Source organism: Strix aluco, chromosome 3 (genome assembly GCF_031877795.1).
Source record: "Strix aluco isolate bStrAlu1 chromosome 3, bStrAlu1.hap1, whole genome shotgun sequence".
Lineage (NCBI taxonomy): Eukaryota > Metazoa > Chordata > Aves > Strigiformes > Strigidae > Strix > Strix aluco.
Genome location: NC_133933.1, coordinates 96,415,231 through 96,441,528, shown reverse-complemented (window position 1 = coordinate 96,441,528; position 26,298 = coordinate 96,415,231). Strand labels below are relative to the sequence as shown.

At 37.2% G+C, this 26,298-nt stretch overlaps 1 protein-coding gene across 1 annotated transcript in view; it reads left to right on the top strand.

The window, feature by feature from the left end:
• Positions 1-26,298, top strand: part of MEI4 (meiotic double-stranded break formation protein 4) — an 80,136-nt gene that overhangs the window by 5,524 nt on the left and 48,314 nt on the right. Inside the window, exon 3 of the mRNA XM_074820557.1 lies at positions 12,098-12,657. Coding sequence (XP_074676658.1) covers positions 12,098-12,657 — 560 coding nt within the window. The remainder of the gene's footprint in view (positions 1-12,097; positions 12,658-26,298) is intronic.

Genomic DNA, 26,298 nt, shown 5'->3' with positions numbered 1-26,298 from the left:
TGTATCCAGTTTACATTTGGAACATGTCTTAAAGACATATTGCATATTTTTCTACCACTTTAAAGATGCTTAAAATCAGAATTTAAGCCTAATATGTTGAAAGCATGAATCCCTAATATGTATAACGGTAAGGTTGGGCAAGCAAAAGACTGTATGTCTGCTGTTTCTGTTAATGTATTTAGACTGTGGATACTGTGACTATGTGTTTATTATGACATATGATAAAATATTGTGAGTCTGATATTGCAGGATTCAGGAAAGCTGTTAGTTAAAGAACATGAAAAAAAAAAAAAGAGCTCAAACAGCACTGTTTCTCTGACTTGTGCATGTGGAGTGAGTCATCGTCACACTGAGAGATCAGTGGCACAGGATGGGCTTGGAAATCAGGCAGTGGAGGATGTTTCCACGCTCTGGGGAGATATTTCCCAAGAAGATGGAGGTCAAAACGTTCTGGGCTGAAGGAAAGAGACAGCTGTTGAGAGGATCTCTAAAATCAAAATGTATAGCTAGTTGTTGAGATTTTTAGAAGGTTTCCTTATAGAAAACTTGATGAGACTGTGCTGGAATGCTTTTGTACTGAAACAGTAGCTTCTTTATTGCCTTGTGAAAAGATTTCTAGATTCTTACTTTGACTGAGAGGGGGCATGTATTAGACTTTAGCTAGAAGCTCTAATGGTTTGTTGTTCATTTGTTTTTTTTTTTATAACAGACCTTTCTCTTTAGAGAGATGATTTAATGACTATGCATACTTAGTTCCTGTTTGTGTGTCTGTTCTCTGCAACCTGTTCCAAAGATGAAGTTTATTTAAGAGTAAAAGTAACTTTCAAGCCACTGTTTGCCACAAGTGTCTTAATGTTGTGAAGAACTGATTGCATATGATGCATATGATCAGGAGAGATTTATTAACATCTAATGTCTGGAGAAGATTAAGCAGAACATATCAAACACTGGAATTGAAATCAATTCATCTAAAACTTCTGTGTTCCAGTTCTAACTTTTTAAAGATTCTGTACCCCAGGCTGTTGAACTGAGCAACACTGATACCTCATTTGCCAAAGTAAGCTCTTTTAGTTGCGAGATAGGCAGAGAAAAGCAACTGTCCCTGGATAATAACACCTTTTCCAAAGGATGTTAATTTTTGTTGCCCTAGTCACAGTGAAGTTTGTTCACAGACCAAAAATGTGATAAATCTTGTCTAATTTTAGATTTCTACAGCTGCAGTAAATTTTCTGTGCTTTCTTCATTATCTGTACGGAGAAATAGCATGTTTACTCTAGAGTTTATGGTTCGTTTGACCCATCACCATATTCACTAATATGGATATAGTGAATTGTCCACAGAAGATGTCCCTCTCCATTCTGCTCCATTCTGCTAACAGTAGGCTAACTGGCTTAGAAAAAGCTCCATGATTCCCGAATCACTTCAGTTAGTTGCTTTTCATGGGTAGCTCTCTTTATTTTTTTATGGTCTCAGCAGCCTGTTCAAATATACCTTGGTTAGCTGACCAAGTCTCATTTTTCCATGAAGTCAAACTTTAATTTCAGTCTACCTTTAGCTAATGGAATCATAAATAGTAGAGATGAGTATGTGGTATCTAGAATCCTTCTATATTCCTTCAGATTCTCCAGGGTACAAAACCACCACCCTACTAATTTGAAGGATTAGTGTGTAGCTGCTTTTCCCTTCAAATGTTTATTTGTATTTATAATTACACTGTTGATAAACCTGTTAGACAGAAGACCTTTTGACATTTGAAATATCTATGGGAGTTCACATTAGCCCCTCCCACATCACATGCTGTCCAAGAGGAGTAGGGCATAGTCTTCCCCTTCTGTTTCTCTTAACCACTTTGGTGTAAGAGAGCAAAAATGTATGGAAAATCTGAACTGTATCATAATTTCTATTTCTTCATACAGGTTTTTCTTAACATTGAAAGGACAGTTTTGAGCTCTTGGAGTCTAACTTTGAGACAGCCATTTTTTGTGCTATTTCTTTCTCTTGACTGAGTTTTTTTGTTGTTTTGTTTTGGGTTTTTTTTTTCCCCTTCTTAAATCTTGGTATGATGCGTGAAGTCTTCTGATAATGGATTTGAGCCATATGTTATTTTGGAAAGAAGATGTTCTTCATCAGACAGATGGAACTGCTGAGTAAGCATCCATGGTTACAGTTACATTGGAGACAAATGCTCAGTCTCTTGCTTTTGAGTAAAGAAAGATCCTTACTGATACCTGACAGGATATCTGTTGGTGAGATCTGTCCACTCTTCTGGTGATCAAGTTGACAATGTATATTAATAGCAGAATACCCGTGGCTGACATTTAAAGGAAGATGGTCATAGAAGCAAAGCCTACCTGAAATAGGGGCACCTCCACCACTAACGACATCTGCTCTGGGAAAAAAAGAATTCCTGTCTTGTGTGTTGTGCCAGTTTTGAGATTTTTCAAGCCCATGGAGATTAGAAGCTAAAGGGTGGCTACTGATGAGATAAGCAAGCACAAGGAACTTGACTCTTAAGTTCAGAGGAAAAGTGATATAAATGGTGTTCCATCCTGTTCACCTGAAGGCTATTAGAGATCCATCAAGCCTTTGTTATGGTTTGCTGATGGTATATTGCCCAGGTTTACTACCTAATAGCACACCGGAGAAGTTCTCTTTAGGGCTGAGGGTAACTGCACTTGTTCTCAGGGCCAGGTAATCTACAGATACCATGGATCCTTTTCCTCCTCCACTCGTTTCTCCAGCCTCGTTTTTGGAGTTGGTGTTCTGCTTAAAACAATGAAATCTTTCAAAAGAATTAAAAGCCTCAGCTTTTATTTGGCTTTCTTGTATTCTGCTTAACAACTCTATAGATGCAAAAATCCACCACCAGAAAAATCTCATGCAGTAAGGATCAGATACTGCATTTGTGTCTACTGCTGCATATTGACAGCTGAAGAGTTTGAGTCCTTCAGCCAAGGTTTGCTTTGCAACTGTCTTCCCTGTTCTGCATTCTGAGCGTGAGAGCTTTCCTCTCCCACCTGCTGTTTGTAATAATAATAGTAGGTCTTTCAGAGGATTCAGAAATGATTAGAGACTGCCCATGGAGCTTTATTTTCCTGATGTGAGAAATTTGTAAGCTCTTTGAAGCTGTGATGCCTGTTTTCCTTATTCATATAAAGTTGCACACAGTATGGATGCACAAGCACAGGAAAGAGAAAGAACAAAGTATCCATTTTTAAAGATATGTTGTCTAAATTATTTTTGTCCCTCCTGGCTAGTTCTTTGTCCTCAGAGACCCTAAGAAAGTCTGGGGTTCCTTGCTGAAGGGGAAGAGCATGCATTGCTACAGGTAGTATGGGTTATTACAGTTTAATGTGTTGTTTATAAAATTGCCATGGTATATATTCACTGTCTGTGCTGTGTCTGGAAGTTCCTTATTTGAGTTAATGAGCAGCTGTCTTTCTGAATACAAAGACACTGGTATTCCTTTTACATGGTGGTGCTTTTGGCTGTATGTCAGCCATCCGAGGAGAAGCAAATATTTCTGTAATTGTCTGATCGTTATTTTTCACATTGCCAGTATTGTCCTGACAACTATGCTCATGGGTAGAAAAAAGTCAGATTTCATTTTAATCAAAGTTTCTTGCCTTTCTTTGATTCAGATTGAAATTTCACAGAAAGGAGGAGAAAAACTCGTTGGTGTTATTCCAAGAATAAGAATATAAAATATTTGAGCATTCTGTTGTCACTTTGCTTTGGAGCTACATGTAAAGACAAAGGGTCTTACAAAGCATTGATGAATTGATAAATTAATGGATTGAAGCACCTGTCCTCCAGGATAAATTCCTTAGCCGTTATCAGCTTGTCAAATCAACAATTATATTGTTTCTTGGCAGCCTCTGTTAAAGAGATCTGAAAAGCCTGCAGCTGTTACCCCAACCTAAAAAGGCATAAATGTGATATGCTACCCTTTTTTGCCAAGCATGTATTTTAGGAATAACGATTTAGAGGATAGATGTTTATTGCCTTGGTTGCTTTAGGCTGATACTCTTGAAGGGTTCCAAATCAGTTATCCAGATTATTTTTAGCAAAACTTGTATAGAGTATGTATTCTTTCTTCCTTAGCTTCACCTTCAATCTTGGTTCATGTTCTTGCCTTCTTATGCAGTGGATAAGAATTTACTGAACTGCTTGCCTCTTTAAGTAAAAAAAAATAGGCCAGATTCTCTTCCCCATCCTCCCTTTTTCAGAATTGGTTTATTCTTCCTTTTATAGATCATTTACAGTAGAACTTCATCTGCCATGCCCTGAAGTCTCCTCCTGTGTTCTTAGCCTCCATAGTAGCATATGGCTGCCAGCCCACCCTACCACAGTGTGTCTGTGTGTTTAGGGAGATGCTGAACTCTGAGCCAGAATGTGATTAATGTGAATGTCTGATTTTTTTAACTGTGTCCTGAGGCTGTGTTTGACTTTTCAGGATACTGTCCCCTAAATTCTGCTTCCTGTGTCAAGACATTTGAAGCAACCCATATCTCTTAAGGGACTAAGAGCCAGAGACAAAAAGGTTGTTTTATCTCCTGCATCACTCCTTAACTTGGTGTATTTCTTGACGCATATAGTTGTACATATGGAAAAAGGGAGCAGTTTCCTTTGTAGATTAGCATGAATGAAGACACTTCAGTCTCCTTTCTTTTGCTGGAAGCTCAGACTTGCTGGAAAAGCAGAAGCATATAGAATTGGAATCAATCAGCTCAAGTGAAACTGATTATAAATGATACACGACTCCAGTTTACCAACAGCCTTGTTTTGGGCTGCAGAATTCAGCCACCTCTTCCCTTTCCACTTCCCTGTAAGTTATGGCTTGGGTGTTTCTTCCTCAGCAGTGAGAGGCAGAAATTATGGGTGCTCAGCTTAAAGCCCCAGAATTTCCTTGGTAGGCAGAGAAGGGATCAAATAAGTCCTGCTTCGATAAGAGAAGGAAGAGTGATAGCCAGTCAAAATCTTTTCTGAATAATTTGATTTCAAACCTCTGAAAGGGCAAAACTCTTCGCCGTGACTTAAATAACTTGTGATGTTTCCTCTGTTTGCTTACATTAAAAGGAGTGGTGGGAGAACATAATTGACACTAGATTTTTTTTTTTTAAGCTCAGTTTCAAAGAGAAACCAGTCAGATGAATACAGAAACATACACAGATTCCCTAGTGAATATGTTATCTGCAGCCTCATAAAGGAATCTTCCTTGTTAGTGGAGGGAGCAGCAGTCCAAATCAGACTGAATAATGATAAAAACATATTAGTCTATTAGGAGAAATTACTTCCCTCCCCAGAAAGAAGATGAAATGGTCTGAAATGTTTACAGCTGCCCTGAATAGTACTTAGCAAAGATTTTAGTTCCTATGGCATGGTAGTAAGGTAGAGGAATATAGACTAGAATTTCCAAGTTACCATGGTATGTTTATGTAAAGGCTATTTCCTCAGGTCAGTATGTTTGAATGAGCCGCTGTATCCTGTCACCACTTTTTCCCCCCCGGTATTTGGCAGGATGCAAGGAATGTGAAAGAACAACAGTTGCAGAGGAATTGTCAGCCTCTGAGGGGTATTTCTGGTGGCTTTCTTTTTCTAGCTTCCTTTTGCCAAGGTGAGAGGATTCTCCACTGGGCAGCAGTCAACACTTAGTTTGATGTCACCATGAAAAACAGATCTTACTTACTTTTATCTGGTGCTTAGGGATGTGATGTTTCTGCATAAAGAGATTGTTCCTCCCTCTCTCTGTGTCCTGTGTAGTCCCCTACCCAAAAAGGTGGCCTTCTCTCCATACATCCATAAGGGCAGCCCAGTCTACCTGTGTCATCTTGGCATTTTCTCTAAGGCATGATGGTGTCAGACAGACAGTACTCCAAAAATGAACTGTCATTTGACATCTTAAGTGTGCTAGTGTACTCCCATGCTTCTGCTGGTGGTCCTAATGCAAGTAGGCAGCGTTGCAAGTGATGTCTTACAACCTAAAAGTTATTTTATTTTACTAGGAGGGGAGCAGGAAATTGAAGACAGATACGTGAGATGACAAAAATGAAGTTAAAATGTGTTTAGCACAGATTTATGGGAATATGGCTCTTGGAATAATATGATGAGATAAATCTGTTCCCCGTAATTGTAGTGACACAATGGGGAACTTTATGAAAGCTGAGCCCTTTTCAGGATAATTAAATAAGTTAATTTGCAATCTGGAAAAAGCACCAGCTGGAGTGTAATGATTCATTGAAATCTCAGAGTACTTCTCCTTCCATGGATAACAGGTCTGTTTTGGTTGTGCAAACTTTCTCCCTTTGAAAGCAGATGCTGTCTATCTTATCAGATGGCATTGCTACAGCTGTTCTAAGCACATACTTGGGTCAAAGGGACCCAAGAAACATCCTTTTCTTTCCTGATTTCTGTATAAGGAACCCATTCAGAGGCAAGAACAACCCAATTGTCCCAGCAAGAGAAAGGGTTTGTTGATATTTTATAAATTCCCTGTAGAGATCAAGTTCCTGATAAGATGCATAGTGATCATAAAAACAAGTGAAATTCATAGTTTAGTGTAGATTCGTTTCCTTTCTTCTGGGTAACAGAATGATAGTTTTGGGGAAAACTGAATGTATATGGTAACAGGTTAAGAAGTGTGGCCATGGTAATTAGGATTCTCTTGCTGGTACGTCTACTGTGGGAAGCTAAGGATCAGTCAAATTTTTCTCTGGAAATAAAGAATCACAGAATGGCTTAGGTTGAAAGGGATCACTGGAGGTCATTTTGCCCAACTCCCTTGTCAAGCAGGGCCACCTAGAGCCAGTTGTGCAGGACCATGTCCAGACAGCCTTTGAGTATCTCTGAGAATGGAGACTGCACAGCCTCTTTGGGCAACCTTAACCTAACTCAAACTTATATCTGAGTTCCCCAAGCAGATCTTTGTGGGCTTCTGGATATATAATCAAAAAAGCAAAATATTTATACCATGTTGTAATAAAAAAAAGAGATGTTTTTAGGAATGCACACTCTAGCTGATTTCTTAGGGAGTCCACCTCATTTCATCCTTCAGCTCATTACAGTTGCACCCAGATCATTGCTGTCTGCACTGGCTGATATGTCTTGTCTCTTAGTGAAGCTTGGTTTGTTTACTGATGCAAAGCTTTTTTAATAAGACATAGTACTTCCAGTTCAGTACTACCAGTTCAGACAGGTAGTCTTCATAGGTAACGTTAATTCACTTAATATCTTGAAATGTCCCCTGTCTAGCTTAGAACTGAAATGTCAGTCATCTCATTGAGATGGTCAATATTGTAAAGCATGTGTTAGATTTTTTTGTCTTGTTTGATGAGCATTAACTGACCCAAATCTGTATGTTCATCACCTGATTATTGATCTTTCCAAATCTTTACTGCAAGTATTTATTTGACTTGAACTAAAAAAGATTTGTGCTGTCTTCTGCAGAAATCTCCTACAAATGAATGTTTATATCCTCAAAATCTTTCTTGGTTCTTACTGAATTCTAAACGTTTAGATGCTTTATGTAAGCAAAATCCCTAACAAATTGAAGTATATGTTTCTAAGGCTTCCAAGAAGCATTTAAATCCTGGCATTGAACAAAATTTGAGAGTTTTAGGTACTCAGTCCTATATTCATTTCTGTGAAATTATTGCTAAATGAGACAAAGTATGTCAGCATGAAATACCTTAGCTTTAAATAGAAGATCTTTCTTTTCCAAGCTGGTTATAAAAAAATGAATGGAAATGCAGAAGCAAAGTGTGGGATACACGGCTTCTAAAATGTCTTCATTTGGAGAATCCTGGAATCTTTTCATTGTTTTTTCATTATTATTTCAAAATGTTCAAATATGTGAGACAATATTTCTTTGCTTTGATATATACGGAAGTTTGGTTTAGTTCCAGATCAGGACAGAACGGTGTGGTAAACACATAGGAGTTCATGAGGGAGAAGAGCAAGTTGGTTTCTTTTCAAGCAACCAGCTTGGTTAGTAATGAAAACAGCAGAATAGAGAGGCTTACATGTGAAGAAAACGTAAAAAAAGCAGTTAATATGTGTGAGGAAATTTATTTTTTTTTAGAGAATAAACTTGATTCATCATTCATGTGAAGTGAACTTCTGACAAACAAATCAATAAAGATTAAATGAAGAATAACAGAGTCCTGAAAAATGCATAAGTGGAGAAGTGAACACAATAGGAAAAAATATGAATAATTTCACATATGTTTTCATTTCCTTCTAGAAGTTATTGACTGAACACCTACTTGGAAAGCAGAATGCAATATCTTCAAAGAGGTTTCTGAGATTGCCTCATTTTTAATTGTCTTTTTTTTTTTCTTTTGGAAGTGGAACTGAACCTATCAATTGTAACTGAGTTTTAAGAGAGCTTTACATGTCTGACATCACTGGTTTTGATTTTCAAGTGATAATCCGTGCATGTACTCACAAAGTGAGAGAATATAAACAATGCCTTATGCTTGAAACTGAAGTAATTTTTTCTTTGCAGAATTCAAATCATCTCTTCACATTGTTTCTTACATCTGCCACCTTCAAGCCCGTTTTCTGTTCTACAATCCCTGTTGGTGGTGTAGCTGCAAGTATATTAAGTTTTTCAAAAGACTTGAAGGTCGTTTTTTGATTCCACAACAATTTCATCAGTTGGGGACCCTGGTTCAGTTTTTAGATTTTGAACTACATATAGCATGTGGCCTTCGTCATTCAAACACTGTCTGGTCTGTGGCAGCTAGTAGTGCAGGTGTCTGAGAAAGCATCTTCCACCACCTCTGCTCCCACTACATGGATATTACAGATGCTGCCTCTCTTAGTCTGTGTCGGATAGGACCAGGAGCTGAGTCATTCCTGTGTCTCTTCATAGCTCTGAGAATCCTTATGACCATACTGCTCACAACAGGCACTTGGGAGACAAAAGGTGTTTTCCTGTCCTGATGAAGCAACTGGCTCTTCCTCCTCTCTTTCTTGTCCCTGAACTGAGTCTGTATTAAGGTGGCTATTCAGATGTGACATAATTCATCTGGGAGATGGGGTGGACTTTGGTGTTTGCCAGAGCTCTGCTTTCTCAGGACTAGCTGAAGACTCCACACTCTGTAATCATAAGACAGATTGGCATCTCACTCCCCTGATAAAAGCCTCTGTGTTCTATGGTCCCACAGCAGTATCTGCATTTGAGTTCTGCTTCACAGAAGTGCCTACAAACCTTGCTTACATACTATACACAGTATGCAAGTCACTCCCTTGTCCCGTGAATGACTGCTGCTTTTCAGGCTAGACACTTTCCGCAGTGATGAGTATGTGTAGAGGGATGCAGATTCTTCAGCCTTTGCACCACAAGGCTGTTCTTGTGACTGTATCTTGCTTTGTCTGGAGAGCACACAATCCTGATTTTCAGCTCAGGATCTTAATGTAGTAAGGAACTAAAGTCCTAAATAGGAATTAAGAGTTTAAATATTTCCTGAATCTAATGTGACATATTTAGGGAGGCTGTAAAATTGCTGATGACCAGATATTTCATTACCTATATAAAGGCATTGTAAAATTTTGTGGTTAGTTTATCATACACACTAAATTTTCGTCTTTCTAGTTCCAGAATATTTACTGTCAAATGTTCTTGAAATTACTGTTTAAAGACTATTGTTAGTGTGAGACAGGCTTAATGCTGTTCCTTTTTTTTTTTTTTTTGTACTTGATAACCACATGGTGTGAGCATCAAGACTACTTTCTCACTTAAATAGTAGGTAAGTACAAAGTGATTAGTTTACCATCTTTCAAGAAATAAATGTTAAGGTGTTTCTAGACATTTTGAGGGAAATAATGAGTATTTCCTGATAGGCAATTTATTTATTTTTTTAAAAGATAAATTCCACCTCCTCCCCACATATGTAGAATATACAAATGACTGAACATTTTTAAAGTATTTTGTATTATTTGTTGAACTGGAAATATGCTGCTATTGGGGACTTAGTATTATAGGGTTTTCGGGAAGCTCATCATGGGACAGGCAATTGATATCCCCGTAAGTAGGAACCTAAGCATAAATGCAACATTGTCTCCCACTGGTAGGAGTGTTTCATTCAATATGCTACCTCTTTTATTTGGGGGCAGTCTTAAGTTTGGTTCCTATGGATATTTGTGTATTATTCTCCCCTTTTTCTTCTCTTTCCTTCTCCTTTATTTCACCTCTGCTATTTTTTTTCCTTCAACAAGAGAATCGGTGAACATACATATGTTTTATTGCATGTAGTGCTTGCTTTGCTTCTTTTGACTCCTGGCGATACATACTCATGAGCAATTTTCATGTTGCCCCATGGGATTAAGAACAGGAACAAAATATCCACATAGTGAAACTCACAGTAGATGAATTCCCCAGAAGGGCTTATTTTCCAAACAGCACCAAAACCAGCTTTCAGTTTTTTTTCTTCTGGAATCTCTTTTGCTCAAAGCCCTAGGGAGAGAAGACATGAAAGATTCATGCCTATTTTTGTTAGTCAGACCATGGGAAGTGTGCTTTGCTTCTTTGCTTGCTTTCCAAGTTTGGGTATGCAGGGCATTTGGGAACAGTGTTAATATATAAAATGCTAGGCTGGTCTTGCAAGCCCTGCTTCTCCTCCTTCTGGAAATGTTGGTTGATTCCCCTACAGCTAGCCCTTTCATTGTGAGTCAGTTAGTACCAATCTTGTTCAATTTTGAGTATGTCTGAATGTTAAAGGCATGAAACTCAACAATAAATAAATAAACCTTGTTTATTTATTTGTTTATTACTACCAGTTTAGATCTTGGTAGTAGTACCCCCATTGGATGATCTGGTATGTTTTCAGAGACTGAAGTAATGGTCAGAATTCAATTTGAAATTGTGTATTTAATGAAGTCTGTATAAACTTTTTTGACTAGTGTTTCGTTAGTGTACAGAATAATGTAGATTGCTGCCTAGTGATGTTTTCTGTGTTAAAAATGCTTTTTTTTAACTTGCTATGAAATACAACATTTATTTCCCATCAGGCCAAAGCATCTATAAAATCTTTTTATTCAATTAAGAATACAAACACAGAGGAGTGCTTTGGATCCTTGTGGAAAATATGAACAGTATATGAATGTTTTTTAAGAGCGAGAAGCAGTTTGTGGCTGTGCCCCAGGAAGCAGGGCACCACCAGGAGTTGATCAGATGGGGATCTAGTCTTGCTTCAAGGCACTGAGATACTTACCTATGTTCATCTTCCACTTCACTGCAATAATTTCTTGCTTGTTTTGACTGTAATCTTTTGGCATAGGTAGAGTGTAGCACAGAGGGAGTCTGTTGTCACCTAGTACTGAGTTTATGCCCAGAGGCACTGACTTAAATGTATCTAACATGTGAAATAGGATGAAAGGATTCTACAATAGTGTACAAAAATAATTTAATACAGAAGACATACATTGCATTCACATTAATGTAGTTTGTGTGTCTTTGAAGAAGATGGTATGAGATAGGTGTTGACTGGAGAAATTTTTGATCCTGAATGTTTTTCTTTGTTAAATAATAAAAAACCTCAAGTGTAATGTTCTGTTCAACTTTGACTCTGTTAGAATTCCTTACCAGACCTGGGCAGAAAGAATACATGTAAAGGAGATGATCTTATTTGATGCAGTTAGAGTAACAGACCTTCACTGTCTTTTAAAAGCACTCTGAGTTATTGAGAATCAAAGTAGTGAAAATTTTGGGGGAGGCAAAAATTTACGTGCATTTCCTTTCCTGGGAATTAATGGGAGTATAGATGTCCACTTAATTTTTCAAGTGATGTCCACTTATATATGTGAAAACTTAAGACTATCAGGAATTTTGAACTCAAAATTACTGTTCATACTCCTATGAGCATAAAACATCTTGTTCACAAATTGATGCTACCTTCTGAAAGTTTTTACTTCAATTTAAAAATGTCATCTTCTCCCACAGCTGAATTCTAGTCATGGGAAGTTCTTGGAGAGCAAACATACATATGTATCATGCGATTTTTGCATGGAAGCAAAAGGACAAAGGATATATGACACTCTCCATAAGCATGTATTTAAGTATTACACAAATGTAACTTTCACATTTGTGTTTCAGGAAAACCAGATGCCTCTGCTGAAACTCTTCTGGATCAGGAGTGTATAAACCCTGTGAGTTACTCAAGCCAACTAGAAGACTCTGGATGTGATGTCTCTAATGACTGTGCATTCAGTTCTTTAGGCATAGATTCTGATTTTCACCAATCTGAGCATAATATTGACACTTCTAAACATTGGTTGGAAACACTTCCCCCATTGAATCTTTGCTGTACTAGCAAGGAGGAATCTCTGACTGCTCCAGTTCAGTTTTTGCAACATCTGCTTGAAATAAGAAAACTATCAGAAGGAGGAACTCTTCAAGCAGACTTCACAGAGCTTGAGAACGATTCTTTCACCGTATGTGGTTCAGTGTCTCAGTTGCTTGATGGACTGACTGTTTTTTACAAGAGTCCTAAATTTCCAGTTTCAAATTTTCTTACTGAAGCGGTTTGTGTTTTGATCAGTTTAATAACTGATACTAAATTATCTAATCATGTTTTGAAGAAGTGTTTCAGGAAGCTGGAAGAATTTAAGAAAAATCTAATTCAGATTATTTTAAGAAACAGCAGTGTCAATAGGGTAAGTTTAAAACATATTCCATCTTCCCTATATCATTTCAGTATACTGTAATATTCTCCTGTTTTTATGTTTTTAATATTAGTTTGTCTTGTTATATTTTGAAGAGTACTTTCAGAGATTTTTGTGATTGTTCTTTTTTGTGATATGGACAGTAAATGTTCTAAAACATTTGAAAAAGTTCTTTCTCATGAATGTAAGTTCTTCTAGTCTATTCCTGATTATAGGACTTTAAAAAACTGTTAAAAATGTAGATTGAAACAGCATTATAGAAAATATGAGAGAAAAACATATTGTTTCTCTTGCTATATGAAGATATACTGTAGATATTCCCAAAGTAATGACTATAAAATTTTTGTATTCTTTCTTGTGCACCTAGATTAAATAGCTTGGTTTGCTTCAGAAGATCTCTGCCACTTTAGACATTTACAAATTTGTGTTTTGAAAGTAAATTAGCAAATGAGTGAAAAATTCAGAAATAGCATGTCCCCAGCACAAACAGCAAATAGGACTGAATTGCGTTTTGTCTGTATTCATCATTCTGCATTGTTCCATGCATCATCTTGTTAGTTTCCTCATTCAGCTGAAATATCTAGTCTGTCTTCACAAGACTTCCTGTAAGTAATGAATTCCATTGTCTGTTTTTGGTTTTCATTCTGTCTTTTAGAGTAACTTGAAACAGACATGATGGTGGAATTGTTTGATGCTTAGATGTACCAATTTAGTGTCCACATGTATGTAGTTACACTGTCATTATAGTAAATGAAGATTGTATGGCTATAATCCAGGGAGCCTAAAGAATGCTGACCAGGTACTAGGTCCCTATTTTAGAATGCGCTCTAAAGCTGCCTTTAGCAAAATGAGAGCTACGCCTGTGGACAGATGTATCCATTTGTCTTAATGTAAAATGAATCCCACTGTGTATTAAATATTTACCTCAGAATGTAAATATCAAATAAATACTATTACCAAACTGTGGGGGGGGGGGGGGGGGGGGGGAAGCGTATGTGCCTGTATTTTGGTTAGAAAGCATTCAGAAGGAAATATTCACATATGGAAGCTTTCCCAGGACTAGAGCTTTGTGTCTCTAATACCAGGGTGCTTTCTATTTCAGTGTTGCCATGGTGTGATACTTAGTTTTTAATTAGAGGTGCCACTGACCAGCGTTTTGAAAGGATGTGGACATACATATCATTTCTGTGGTATCAGGGATAGAGTCATGCAGGTGTAACTCCGTTTATTTTTTTGTGTGATTATAGGATACAGAACAAAGAAAACTTCAGCAGGCATTCATTAAGGACTTCTTCATAGTTGCTGATGTCCAGTGTTTCCACTTGTTCCCCTTCTCTGCCCAAATAGGAAGTTAATAAATAATTAAATAATTGTAATTGTAGGAGAGCAACCAAGAGGTTATCCAGAGAAGGATTACTTGTTGATTGTAGGAACCTGGTGAAGCTTAAGTGAGAGGTGTCACATCTTAAATGAGAGAAAATATCCTGATAGATCAGGGACATTTCAAGTCTGCAAAGTGCTTTTTTAAATCATTCAGGAAGGGTGGAGTATGTCCACATAATTTGCAAGTGGCATGTTTTCTCTGAATAGCTTCACTGAAACAGATGACTTTTTATGAGAGGTTTTATATCCGCTTCCACCAAAATATTGATTTAACAGTTGTTCCTCTTGGCAGCCATTACTTCAATCAAACAGATTCAAATAGTTTAAAAATTGTATAAATCAATTATTAAGGGATAATCGTGATAGTTTCCAGATTTCTAGGAAAAAAGGGAAAATGCTGTGTGTACTAATTGCAATGTTTATAAAGACTTATTGAAAAACCCTTTTTAGAGATTTGGTTTTCTTCAAACTGAATTGAGTATGGAAATAAATATGTAGCATTCCGAATTAGTAGTGGAAATTGTATAACTAATTCTTCATGTGCTGTGTACCAGATATCTCCCAGGGACACTTTATGCTTCAGTTTTAATCATCACTGTTTACTCAAGTGGTGATTGAAATATCAAGATTATAGGTTTAAAATAAAATTACCATTAATTACAAGGCTGTCATCTGGAAAGAGTGGCAAACTATGAATTTTGGTTCCAGGAGGATGCTTAAATTCCTCCAGTATAAAAACATTAGGAATTTTGTTGTATCTAACCTTACTAACTGTCAAAAAGCATTTGTACAGACAGTCACCAGTGCAGCTATAGTATTTGACACAACTTTCCCTTTGCCATCCTCACATATGAAACTGTCAGGAGCTGTCAAGGAGGACAAAGGGCTGTGAGAAACACCTTCAAAAAGTGAACAAAGAGAGAAATGACTGTGGATTGCATTTAACGCCTCAACTTCAAAAGTAATCCCAGCGCTTTGCAGAGCAAATTAAATAACTTAAAAAAACACTGAGAATTGGAAAAGAGATAATTATCTCTAGCTTAGATGTAAAGGAAGAAAAACAGCAGCAGAATTACTTGCTGTAACTGTTGAGTCCTATTGTTTGAGATGTTTCTAATTATAAAGCACTGAAAGCTGTAGGAACCAGCAAAGACATGTACTCAGAGCTTTTCTGCCTGGATTCAGTTGCTTAAAGATGTGCACTTTTGATAGAATTTTTGGCCTGAAACTCCAAATTGACACGAGTATCAAAAAGCAAAAAAAATCTATAATTTAAGATATGAAAGATAAAAGGAAATATTACTTCAAATATAAAACCATTTAAATCAAAGAACTACAAAAAAAAGTAGCCTTTTGAATTTCCCTTTTTAATTTTTCTCCTCTCCCTCCATGTTTGGAGAGCAGCTCAGAAGTCTGCACACAGCTGTCAGAAACACAGTCTTTTGGAAGAAGCCTTCTGGAAATATCTAGAAGGAGCCTCAAGTCATGGCTGCTAAGGGTGAAGCATGAATGCTCTGAGGTTAAATCATCTACTTAAAGGCCTGCCTCTGCACCTTCTGCTGGCATGGTCTTGCATCCCTGTATGTCTGCTGCAGAAAAGCTTGTGAGGATTCTGTGTCTAATTCTGGTACAAATGAATTGTTGCTCTCATGTTGCAAAATCTATGGTTAGTTGCTGCTGATCTATGGAGCAAGCACGTTGCTTGTCACCAGTTTTTGAGTCCTCAGCACTGAGACTCTTGGACTTCTGTATGGGTGTGTTGCTGTCGGTGCATTGCCTTTTGATGTGCAAATTGTTATTCATGTTGAGTAACTGCTGTCAGCAGAACCACTTGTCCTATTTATGCAGGTTCTTTGCAAGTCCTGCTTTCAAGCAGACAGAAGCATATTATAAGAAAACTCTGCGAGACTGTATTCAGTTTCAGGAGCCACTGGTTCCACTTTTCAAATGGACTGTTCTCTACTACCTGACAAAACATGGGTAAACATTTCCCATGGAAAACTTCCATAGGAGCTATGGTATATAATTACAGCTCCGGTGGAGTAGAAACTTTGTCCCTTCTTCAGAAAGGAAGCACAGGAACACTTTTTTCCCCTTAATCTACCTGTTTGGGATTTTATAACAGCTAGCTCCATCCACCTCCATAGGGACATGGAAAAGGTGCATCTCTCCTGCTCCTAGATGCATCGCTTACTGGACTGAGATGTGCCTGTTCTGTTGAGATTTGTCTCTGTTGTCCCGCATGTATTGGAACAACGGATCATTTCTCCTCTATTAGAAAAATGCAACAGTCAGAGGCACTGGGGATTCCCAACTCTCTGTGCTGTTCAGAATAGCATGTGCGGTTTATGTTTTTGGTGAAGGTTTTGCACAGCTCATTGCATTGGGGCACTTCAGAGAGGACACTAAAATTCTTTTACATGGGCAGCATCCTGGAGCCTGCCTGGAAGCCTTGCGTGGTGAACCTGGGCTGGCTGTATTTTCATAGTATATGGAATTAGCTTCAGAAGTCAAATCCCTCGAACAGAAATTAAGATAACTCATATGTGTCTTATTTACATCTCTCATATATACGGCTGTGTAAAACCTCAAGACGGTTATTATTAAGGAATTCAGAGTCTTGTTTGTTACTTTGGAGACAGAAGAAAAATACTTTTATATATGGCTTCTTTCAGTGCAGTTTAGCTGTATTCAAATGTTTCATGGCAAAATAGTTACAGGGTGCTGCGTTACATAGGATTTATGTGATGTGATCCCTAGTGGTGTCACACTAGTTTATCAGCATTGATAACAGAAGTTCAGCTCACAGGTTGTACTTCTTCTAGGTGCAGCTGATACTGTAATTTGGAGCATGGCTAATGCATCAGTTATGTGCCAGAAGATCCTGACCTTCACCCTGGGTTCTGTGCAGAGATCTGTGTCTGTTTCTTGGACCTCTTGTTTTAAGGAGTTAATCAAAACACTAAAATAGAAGGCAGTGGTACATTGCCTTCAGGATTGTAGAGTAGAATTGTGCTGTGCAGGGCTCTTAGAAGAGACTGCTTTCTGGTGCCTTGTTCCTGTTTGACAAATACCTCATCCTTCTGTCCCATCTCGCTCATAAATCTTTTTAAAACAAGACCCAGAAGGAAAAGAGATGTGTTTCCGTGACCTGTGGTTGTTTGCTGCTTTTCATGCTATATTTAAAACATCAGTACTGACTTTGAAGATGCTGTCAAGAGTCATGAATTACCTGCTCCATTCAAACTAAGCAAAAAAAAAGTTATGCGCTATTTCCTTCAGTTCTTTTAACCCTTGTCCCCTTTGGAAATTACTTTACAATGACAATTACCCTACTTTAGGGTAATTGTTTAGAAGCTGTTTTGTGTTAACAGTATCTGAATGGATGCTGAGACATAAGCATCCTCTCTAGGAACTTTTCATATCCTGTTTGGGACTTTACTGCCTTTTTTCATTTTTCTCTCTCTTATGTTCTGTCTAAAAGTCTTTATGTAGAATTTTGCAAATGCTCAGATATTACTGTTGATATGTTTAGCAGAAAAGCAAACACAAGAATTCTGACTACTAGTTAAATGCCTTTACCGGATGTTTGCGAGAGAAAGGATTCACAATTCTTCATGAAAATGACAAGTTGAAATGTAGTACAGTGAAAAGCGGAAAGAGATAAATGTTTGAATCTAATTGGCAATTATATAAAGAAATGTATGGAAGTGTGCTTGTGCAATTGAAAAAGTACACATTAATCAAAACCATGGTTTTGAATCTTTTCTTATCTAGGATACAATTTGTATGTTTCATTCATGACTGAAATTGCCTGGAAGAGAGTAATCATAAACTTATTCTGATGGTTTTAATACATGCAACAGTATGTATTTAATAGATGCACCAACTAGTTGTGGGTGACGATAAATTCCCCTGGCCATGTATAGTTTGCAGTATCTTTTGTTGGCAACTGCCAGAACAGTACTTAACTCATCAGTTTACAAGAGTCTTGTCTGCTCAGGGACAAGTAAGATTTAAAAATAGTTCTTCATGTCAATGGTGGTTCCCAAATATAAAACTAGTGGGCTTCAGTTTTCCTAAATTAACTGAGTCCCAAGGGGAGTATCATGGCTCTTGAGACATGGTGCATTTTCATTATGTAGTGGAAGAGAAGTTCATTTGTATGAATATTAAAATGTGTTGCCAGGATTTTATGGTCTAGTAAGAGTCAATGTTTGAATCTCTTGATTGTTGAATTAAATTTTCTCAGCAATCTGTTGTTCTATGTAGAGCTATTTAAGTCAAATGGTAATCAAAATCCATTGTTTTGTAAATCACTGCGGTCTAAAGCAATCACCAAACTGACTGACTCTCATTTGCTTCAGTAAAGTGGATCATAGGAGTAACTAGACGGGAATGAATGAAAGAAAATTTCTCTGCCTCTTAGACTTTTGTCCAGCTTCCCTCCTCAGCCAGCCTCAGCTGATATATATGATGCACAAAAGCTACAATTATTGAAGAGTTACAGGATGAAGTTAGCAGGATTTTTTTTACCATTAAGGCAAAAAAGTTTTATTCGTGGTTTCCAACCTGCCTGTAATGCTGTTTTGTCAGGACCATCTCTTTTCCTAATAACAACTGTCACTACCTGTTTTTATGCAAGTAATTAACCTAGTATTCAGGGTATTACAGATTATTTCCACTAGGAGGAGAAAAAAAGGACGGAATAGGCCTTTGCTGTTCTTTCGATTTAAAAATTAAGTATGGGGGGGCCCTTAACACAAGAATACAGGAAGTTCTTGATTTTGTTGAATATTGTAGGAAATCTATATCAAAAGTTGTTTGTTTCTTTCCTCTGCCCTCAGTCTCTCTCCACTGAATGCTTTCTGTCAAAGCTCTCTTAACTTTCTGTAGCATTGCATTAGCAGCGTCATTTTGCTGCTTTGGCATCTCTGTGATATTTGCAGCTGAGACCATGTGGAACAGCAACATCAAAGCCCATCCTTCAGTCCTTCACTTATCATGCCTGTGTAAAAGCATTTGAATTCTATCTAGGCCTTGTTTTCTGTTACTCTAGCCATGCTATTGAACAAAAGGACCTAAAATTGTTCTATTTTTTGATCTCGGGTACCACAGTAGGTGGTTATTCAAAGGGAGGATATGACCACCTTAGCTCTTTCGTTCCATTCTGGTTACTTCCAGATGGAGATCTAGGGCTGTTCCTGCTGTCAGGATTGTCTTTTTCTTCACAGAAAAAATCAGTTTGTTGCTTTTAACAGAGGTGGTACCTTTTTTTTAGTATTGGGGGAAAATTACCTCTTATATTCTGTAGTTTTTGAAGATGGCTTTTTGGTAGTAGTCCTCAACCTTTGCTTAAAATGTGTGTGCATACTTTAATAATGCAAATCTTAGGGTTTCCCTGTTCTATTTTCTGTTTACTAATGAACCTTTTCTCAGCTTAAATTTGTCATGCTTCTCTAGGAAATATTTTTGTGTGCCCAACTAGGGTGTGTGTTTGTGTTATGGTGGTAGGATAGAAATGAAAAGTAAGCTCTGTAGAGCCTGTTATCTGCAGCCAGTTGCAAAGACAGTTGAGTATTCCTTGCCTAACTTTTCAGTGCTCAACTCCTGCAGTGAAATCTGTAACCTTAAGCAAGGTACCCCTATTCTTCCTAGGTATGCAAGCCAGATACTTAGCATCTTTAAGTGGTGTTCAAAGTAGCTCACACATTGTGGGCAGAGGGAAGAAGAGTGAAGAACTGGGAAATAAAGATCTGAAATCCATTTTCATTTGCAAGGACTGTCTGTAAATCTTAGACACTTAAATGAGACATTGATTTACATCCCTGAATTTCTTTAAAGATGACCAGCTCACTCTTCAGTTTAAAAAACTAAAAAATACCTGTTTTCTGTAATTTATCCAGTGACTTTTCCTAAGTAGTCCTCACATTAAAAATCTGAATCCATAACTGTTCTGCTGTGAGTGAGCTCACGCTTGTTGCTTAGTGTCTTCTGCATCCGTTAGCATGGCTTGGCCACTCAGCATCAGCAGGCAGATAGGCAGTTCTTCACTCGTCTAGACTTCTGACTAGGACTAGTTAAGAAGGAGGAATCAAGAGTAATATAAATTTTAATCTCTCAGGCTGGGAAGACTTTGTATCTAGAGCTGCTTCTTCATAATCAATAGAATATTTACACTAGGTATTAAAAAATTGGGCAGCAGTAACATCAGAGCTGTCTGAGTGGCAGCTGTTGTGAATGCTGTTTGTTTAACTGGAATTGATACTGGATCCAGCCTCTTGAATGAATTAGATATTTAGATGCCTAATTCATGAATCCCAAGAAGATGCAGACATTCTTGATCTCTGCCAAGTTAGCATTGCTTAAAGTAAATTTACTGGTGAAAACTCTGATGCCAGCAGGATCCCAGTTGTCTTCAGTAGTTAGCTGGATTTCTCTGTACATCAGTTTCTTGTACTTAGTCTTCAGATGAACTGATGACTGTGTGTTTGGGTGCCTCAAGGAAAGTGTTGCCTTTTCTGTAAAGGTGATTGGGGTGAGGCAATATAAGCAAGGCACTTGGTTTTAGTGTATGGAAATAGATACAATCATTTTGAGGTAGACACTAAATAAGCATAACGGTGATTTGCAGCCCTGAATTCCTCTAAGGACATCCAGGTTGTGCTTTAGTTTTGGGTTAGGGTTTTTTGTTTGTTTGGGTTGCTTTTTTTGGTGTTTCTTAAAAAAATCAAGCTCACAACAGGGTCTGTTCTATGTATTTTATCCCATCAACTAAGTGTCATTGTTTTATGTATATTATCCAGTTCAAGAGAATGTAAAGTGCTCAAAATGGGAAAGATAAGTATCCTATGAAACTGAAAGGAAAAAAAAGTAAAATAAGTTTAGAATGAAAGACTTAGAGATGGTATTATTATAACTGTAAAATTTCTAATATAGCATGTTCTATGTTTGAAAGTGAAGATTAAGAGGAAGCTACCAGGGTAGCAGTTTATCTCAATAACATACAAAGCTTTATAACAAAGTTAAAAGAATAATTAAAGATCTAGTGATAAATGATATAAAATACAACATGAGTTTACCAGAGATAAATGGTGGCAGAACAACCTAAGAGCATTCTTTGTAAAATAAACCGTGTTTACTGATGGAGTATTTGGGAGCTTTTATCTATCTGGTGTTCAGTAAAGCATTTGTTATGGAACTCGTACTAGAAAATGTTAATGAAACTGAAAAATATGTTCTTTAATGCTTTCATATTTTGTAATTGAATAAGAAAGCAGCTAGAGAAGTAGCAGCAAGGTGTGCTGTGCATTGAGTATTTGTACTTGACAAGGAAAAGGAGGGGAGGGGAAAGGTTTGTGTATGTCAGTCAATCAGAGGCCATGCTACTTAAGGATAGTCCAGTCACTGCAGGCGTGCTGGGTCTGGTCTGAGTCTGTCCTCATTACTTCAGCAGTAACAGCTTTCCCTTGTGCAGGGAAGGAGAGGGTAAATACCTAGGAAGTAGCCTGGGAAATTCACTTCTGCCAGAGAGCTTGGTGGTGTGAAGAAGCAGTAAGGGAGGGAGGTAACAGGAAGGTGACTGCAAGTGCATCTCTCCTTCATAGCAGTTTCTGTGGTCTCTCATCTCTCCTTCTCACTGATATGGCAGCAGCAGTCGATTTAGCTTAGTTTAGCCTGTGGACAGGAGCAAGCAGATGCACTAGTTACTGCCTGTTTTGCTAGGGAACTGGTATTGGGTATAAGCATATATGGAGCCAGGGGGACCCTACTGATCAGTGCATCAGAGTGACTTTTAGGCAGCCATAAAGAAATAAACCTAAGAAAGATACTTTCAATCTGTGATCAGAAAAAATTGCAGTTTCACACTCCCAGTCTGACATACAAGCTTCATGGTCAGGAATGGTGACCAGGAGGAGTTCATATAGTACACTTCCTTGGAGATCTTTCCTCCTCACTCCACAAATTCAACAAAGCTGTACTTAAGCCAGTAGGTTGCACATTTCTTTCAGTGAATACCACGATATCTGCTGCTTGTATTTCTGGCTTTTCCAGCACCATTCACCAAAGTGTTCTGGTTTTTAGAATATTTAGCAGGCTGGCTGCAGGTTATTTGTTTCTCCATGTCCATCCTCTGCACAGCATGCTGGTGCTGTATTACAATAATTCTTTTCCAGATACTGAAATATCTTGGTTTAATTTTCATTATTTTTTTGCCTTTTTAGTTTTTTTTCTTAAAAAAATGAAAAATTTTTCATGCCATTTGCATTTTAGCTTGTTTTTTGTAAACATTTTTGGTGCATGCAGTCAAGCATGTTGCAAACAGACCTGCCGCTATTGTATGTGACACTGTCAGAATGTTTTTCAGCTAAAGCTCTGGAAAAAAGTACCGAAATACTGTGATATAAAAAGCAACTTGCATCAGTGAAGCAAACTGGTGGTCCTAGCAGAGAACATCAGGTTTAGAAGAGTGAAGTGTGAACATGATTATGAAGGGGTAAGGGCAGAGCAAGGCTTGAGATGAGGCTTACATAGCAAAGAATTGGAATAGTGTGTATCAAATCCCAAGACTTGAAGATAGGAGAAATAGTGCAGCATAAACAGGAGGAGAAATAAATCACAACCATCAAATTACAAAGGAAGCAACATGACAGTAAGATAAGAAAAGGGGTACTAATGCTCTCCGTATAAAAGTAAAACTTTTCAATTGATATTGATGAGTTAGGAGTGGAAGTCAGGCTGGACTAAATGGGCAGAGGGCAAGGGTGATAAGAATTCAAAGGCAAAAATACTGTTTTGGTTTTAACACCTCACAGTTTGAGGATACTTGTAATAGTTATTTGCCTTAGTCCTGTATTGCCAGTTTTCATAGTTGCAGGGTGTAGTGAATCGTGCAACTCGTGAAGGAATTACCAGTTTTGGATAACCATTATTAAAGAAAAGTCTTAACACATTCTGATAAAAGAATTCTAAACAAATAATTCATAAGTAGCTATTTTTGTTCTGGTTTCCTGGGGAAACAAGGCTCATAGGAGTGTGCTGTTTTGCTCGTCAGTCTTTTCCTCTACTAGTAACTTTTCAAACTGATAGCCAGTTTGAAGTCTCTTGGAAAGAAGTGGAAGGTCAAACATACCTTCCAATAGGCTTTAAAATCAGTGGCAGGGTGGAGGAGTGACCAAATTAGTATGCTTGAGGCAAGCAGGACATTGACATTATATTGACAATCCACACATCCTTCCCAACTACTGGCACAGCATTGCTCTCTCTTGCTCTGCATCCTGAGGAACATGGGAAGAGAGCAGAAACCAGCATGTGAGAGGAGGGTTAGGGACAGAAGATGCAGCTCCTGAACAGTGAACCAGGCTCCATTATTTTCTTGTTTCTAGTTGTATGTTTTTTACAATCTAATTTTCTGACTGCTTTTACCTGAGAGTCCCTGAAGAGCATAGGTTTTATTTCATCTATACCATTAAGCAAGCCCAAGGGATTAAAATGTTTCTGTTGCTTTTTTAATGTTTGACAGATTTGAGAGCTGAAGATAGTTTTATCTTTAATGAAACAGCATACTATTTGAACTATTATCAGTTTGAATGCTTCCAGAGTTTAATTAGCAATACATGAGCATTGCTGTGAAACACAAAGTCTTACTTCTGTTCCCTAATTACAGATTAATTGCTTATATGCTATAAGTTTGTTCTGTATGCATTTAATATATATAGTCTGTGCGAGTTATTTTAACCTTCCTTATTTTCTTAAAATATACTAAGAGATCCACCAAAATACAATATTAAATCCATACTCTAATAAATCAGTTAGCAGGTGGGATTTTTCAGTGGCATCAGTACCCATACCTCAAGTACCGTAAAAATCCCTATTTACTTCCCTTAGTAGAGGCTCAGGCTTTAAATTTGAAGATCCCCTGTTACCTAGTCCTACAGAATTCCAACTAGAAAAATGTTACTCTTGCCAAACCAGAAAAGATATTTGGAATTTTGTGAAAGATCCTATTTTAGTTAAATATCAGCTGCTAGCATTGATATCTACAAAAAAAAAAAAAAGAAAATCATTGTTTCACTATCAGTCTAAAAATCTTGTAAGCAAATAGAAGAGAGCTTAAAAGAGAACAATCATGATCATGTTTGTGTGTAAATATATACATTTAGTGTGTTCTTTGGGAGAGGTAGCTTTGAAAAACTACACTGCATTGTCTAGTTCACTTGCTTGCCAAAGGCAAATTAGTAAGTATACTCAATGTTACAGTCTGAAAATACAGAATTCTACAATATGTATCCATCCATAATTTATAAAAAGAAGTAAAAATGAGTGTGAACTTTAATGAAAAATGTGCGCTTTTTGGCTTTATTTAAACCTCTAGTAATGATTTGAAGCAGTTGTACCTGTTTGGAATGTGGGTGCTGTCAAGACAGAACTATTCAGGTTATGCAAACTTTGTTTCTGTCATACAATTTTAATAGATACTATGGAAGATCTTTCAAAACTGTAAATGTCTAGATTATTTTTAGGAGGAGGAGTCATTGTTTTTCTTGGAAGGGTGTACATTTCCAGTATATGGAAGTCTGATTTTAATTCATAGATCCTCAAAATACATGTAGGTGCATACATTACGTTATCCTTTCATATAGTTTTAATTGTTCAGAAACCTATTTTAGCTCACCTTCATTCACATTTTGTCTTTATAGAATCTTTGGTGTATACATTTATGAATTATTTTAATATCACAGATTTTCAAAGCTATATGCGTACAATTAATGAATTCTCTTTAATATGAGTTTGTTTCTCTGCAGCTTTGATTCTGAACATGAGACTTGTCTGTCTTTTATAGTTTTCTTTTTATATTTGTTTTGGGATTATGTGCTAAAGTGAGATGATTAACAGCAAAGATTTATTAAGTTTGATTGTTATGACTGTGAATAGGAGATTGTCTCATATTGGGCAGATGATAACCAAGCTGATCAAACTCCTCAGCTCTCAGAGGCTGGTAAATAGGCGTTGCATCAATTGACAGGGCAGTTTGGCCATCTGATCAGGCAGACAAGCAGTAACTGTGAATGGGAAGCTGCCTAATTAACTGTTTTTACAGCAAAAGTTTTCAGTCCACCTCACTGTCCGCTTACGTAGCCCAAAATTTTGTCAGTAACAATTTTATGGGAGACAGTGTTGAAAACCATGGTAAAGTCAAGGTAAATGATACTCACTGCTTTTCTCTAATCCACTCAGCTGGTCATCTCACTGTAGAAAGCTATCAGGCTGGTTAAGTGCGGTTTCCCCTTAATAAATCCATGCTGGATCTCCTTCTTGCCTTTCGTGTGTTTGGAAGTGATTTCCAGGAGGATTCATCTTATGCAAACTTGTAAATGGGGGGCAAGTATTTTTATTCTCATATATATATATATATATATATGCATGTGTGTGTATGTGTGTATACATACGTGAGCTGGCTAGAGGAATAAACTGGATTGTTAATAGGATGTGGTGGTCTGCTTTTGAGTGTTTAAGACATGGTAGTTATTCTTAGACATATAAATTTGGGTCAGAGTATCCTTTTGTCAGTCAAAAATACTCATTTACAAAGGGATACTGAACATTGATATTTTAGGGGTATATGTTTATATAAAAATGTTATAGTCATTATATTTAATGTGTATTACTTTTTTCTTTGAAAGAACTCTAATACATTTATATATAGAAATTATAATTTCTTCTAGTAGTGTTTTATGAAATAATGTCATGTTTACTTTGTAGAGCAGTATGTTTCATTACATAATAGCTATACGTTTCCATGTCAAGGAACAAAGAAAACAGCTTTTATTGTTTTTAATAGAAAAGACTGTGGCCAAAAAAAACCCACTACTAATATAATTCTCATGTAAGTTCACATCACTCCTCCTGTGGTTCAGGAGAAATCCCTTGGTTACAGCTTGTTAAACAACAATATGAAAGTGAATTGTTTGAATTTGAAAATACAGTGTATCTTCTATCACTTAGCATTTAATCAACTTTATTCGTGATAACTCTATTGACAGAAAACTCCAGTATAGCTCTTAGCTTGCTCATGTGATTGAATTTCAAAGAATTTGTTTGCTCATTTGTCTACCTGTGGCAAACAGAATTACTGTATGTGCAGGGTAGTCACCCATTTTCTATGACAGCAGATGGGCATGATGACAGCTAATGCTGAAAAGCTGCCTCCTAGGGAATTCACAGTTTTGGAGGAGTTTGTTCATATGA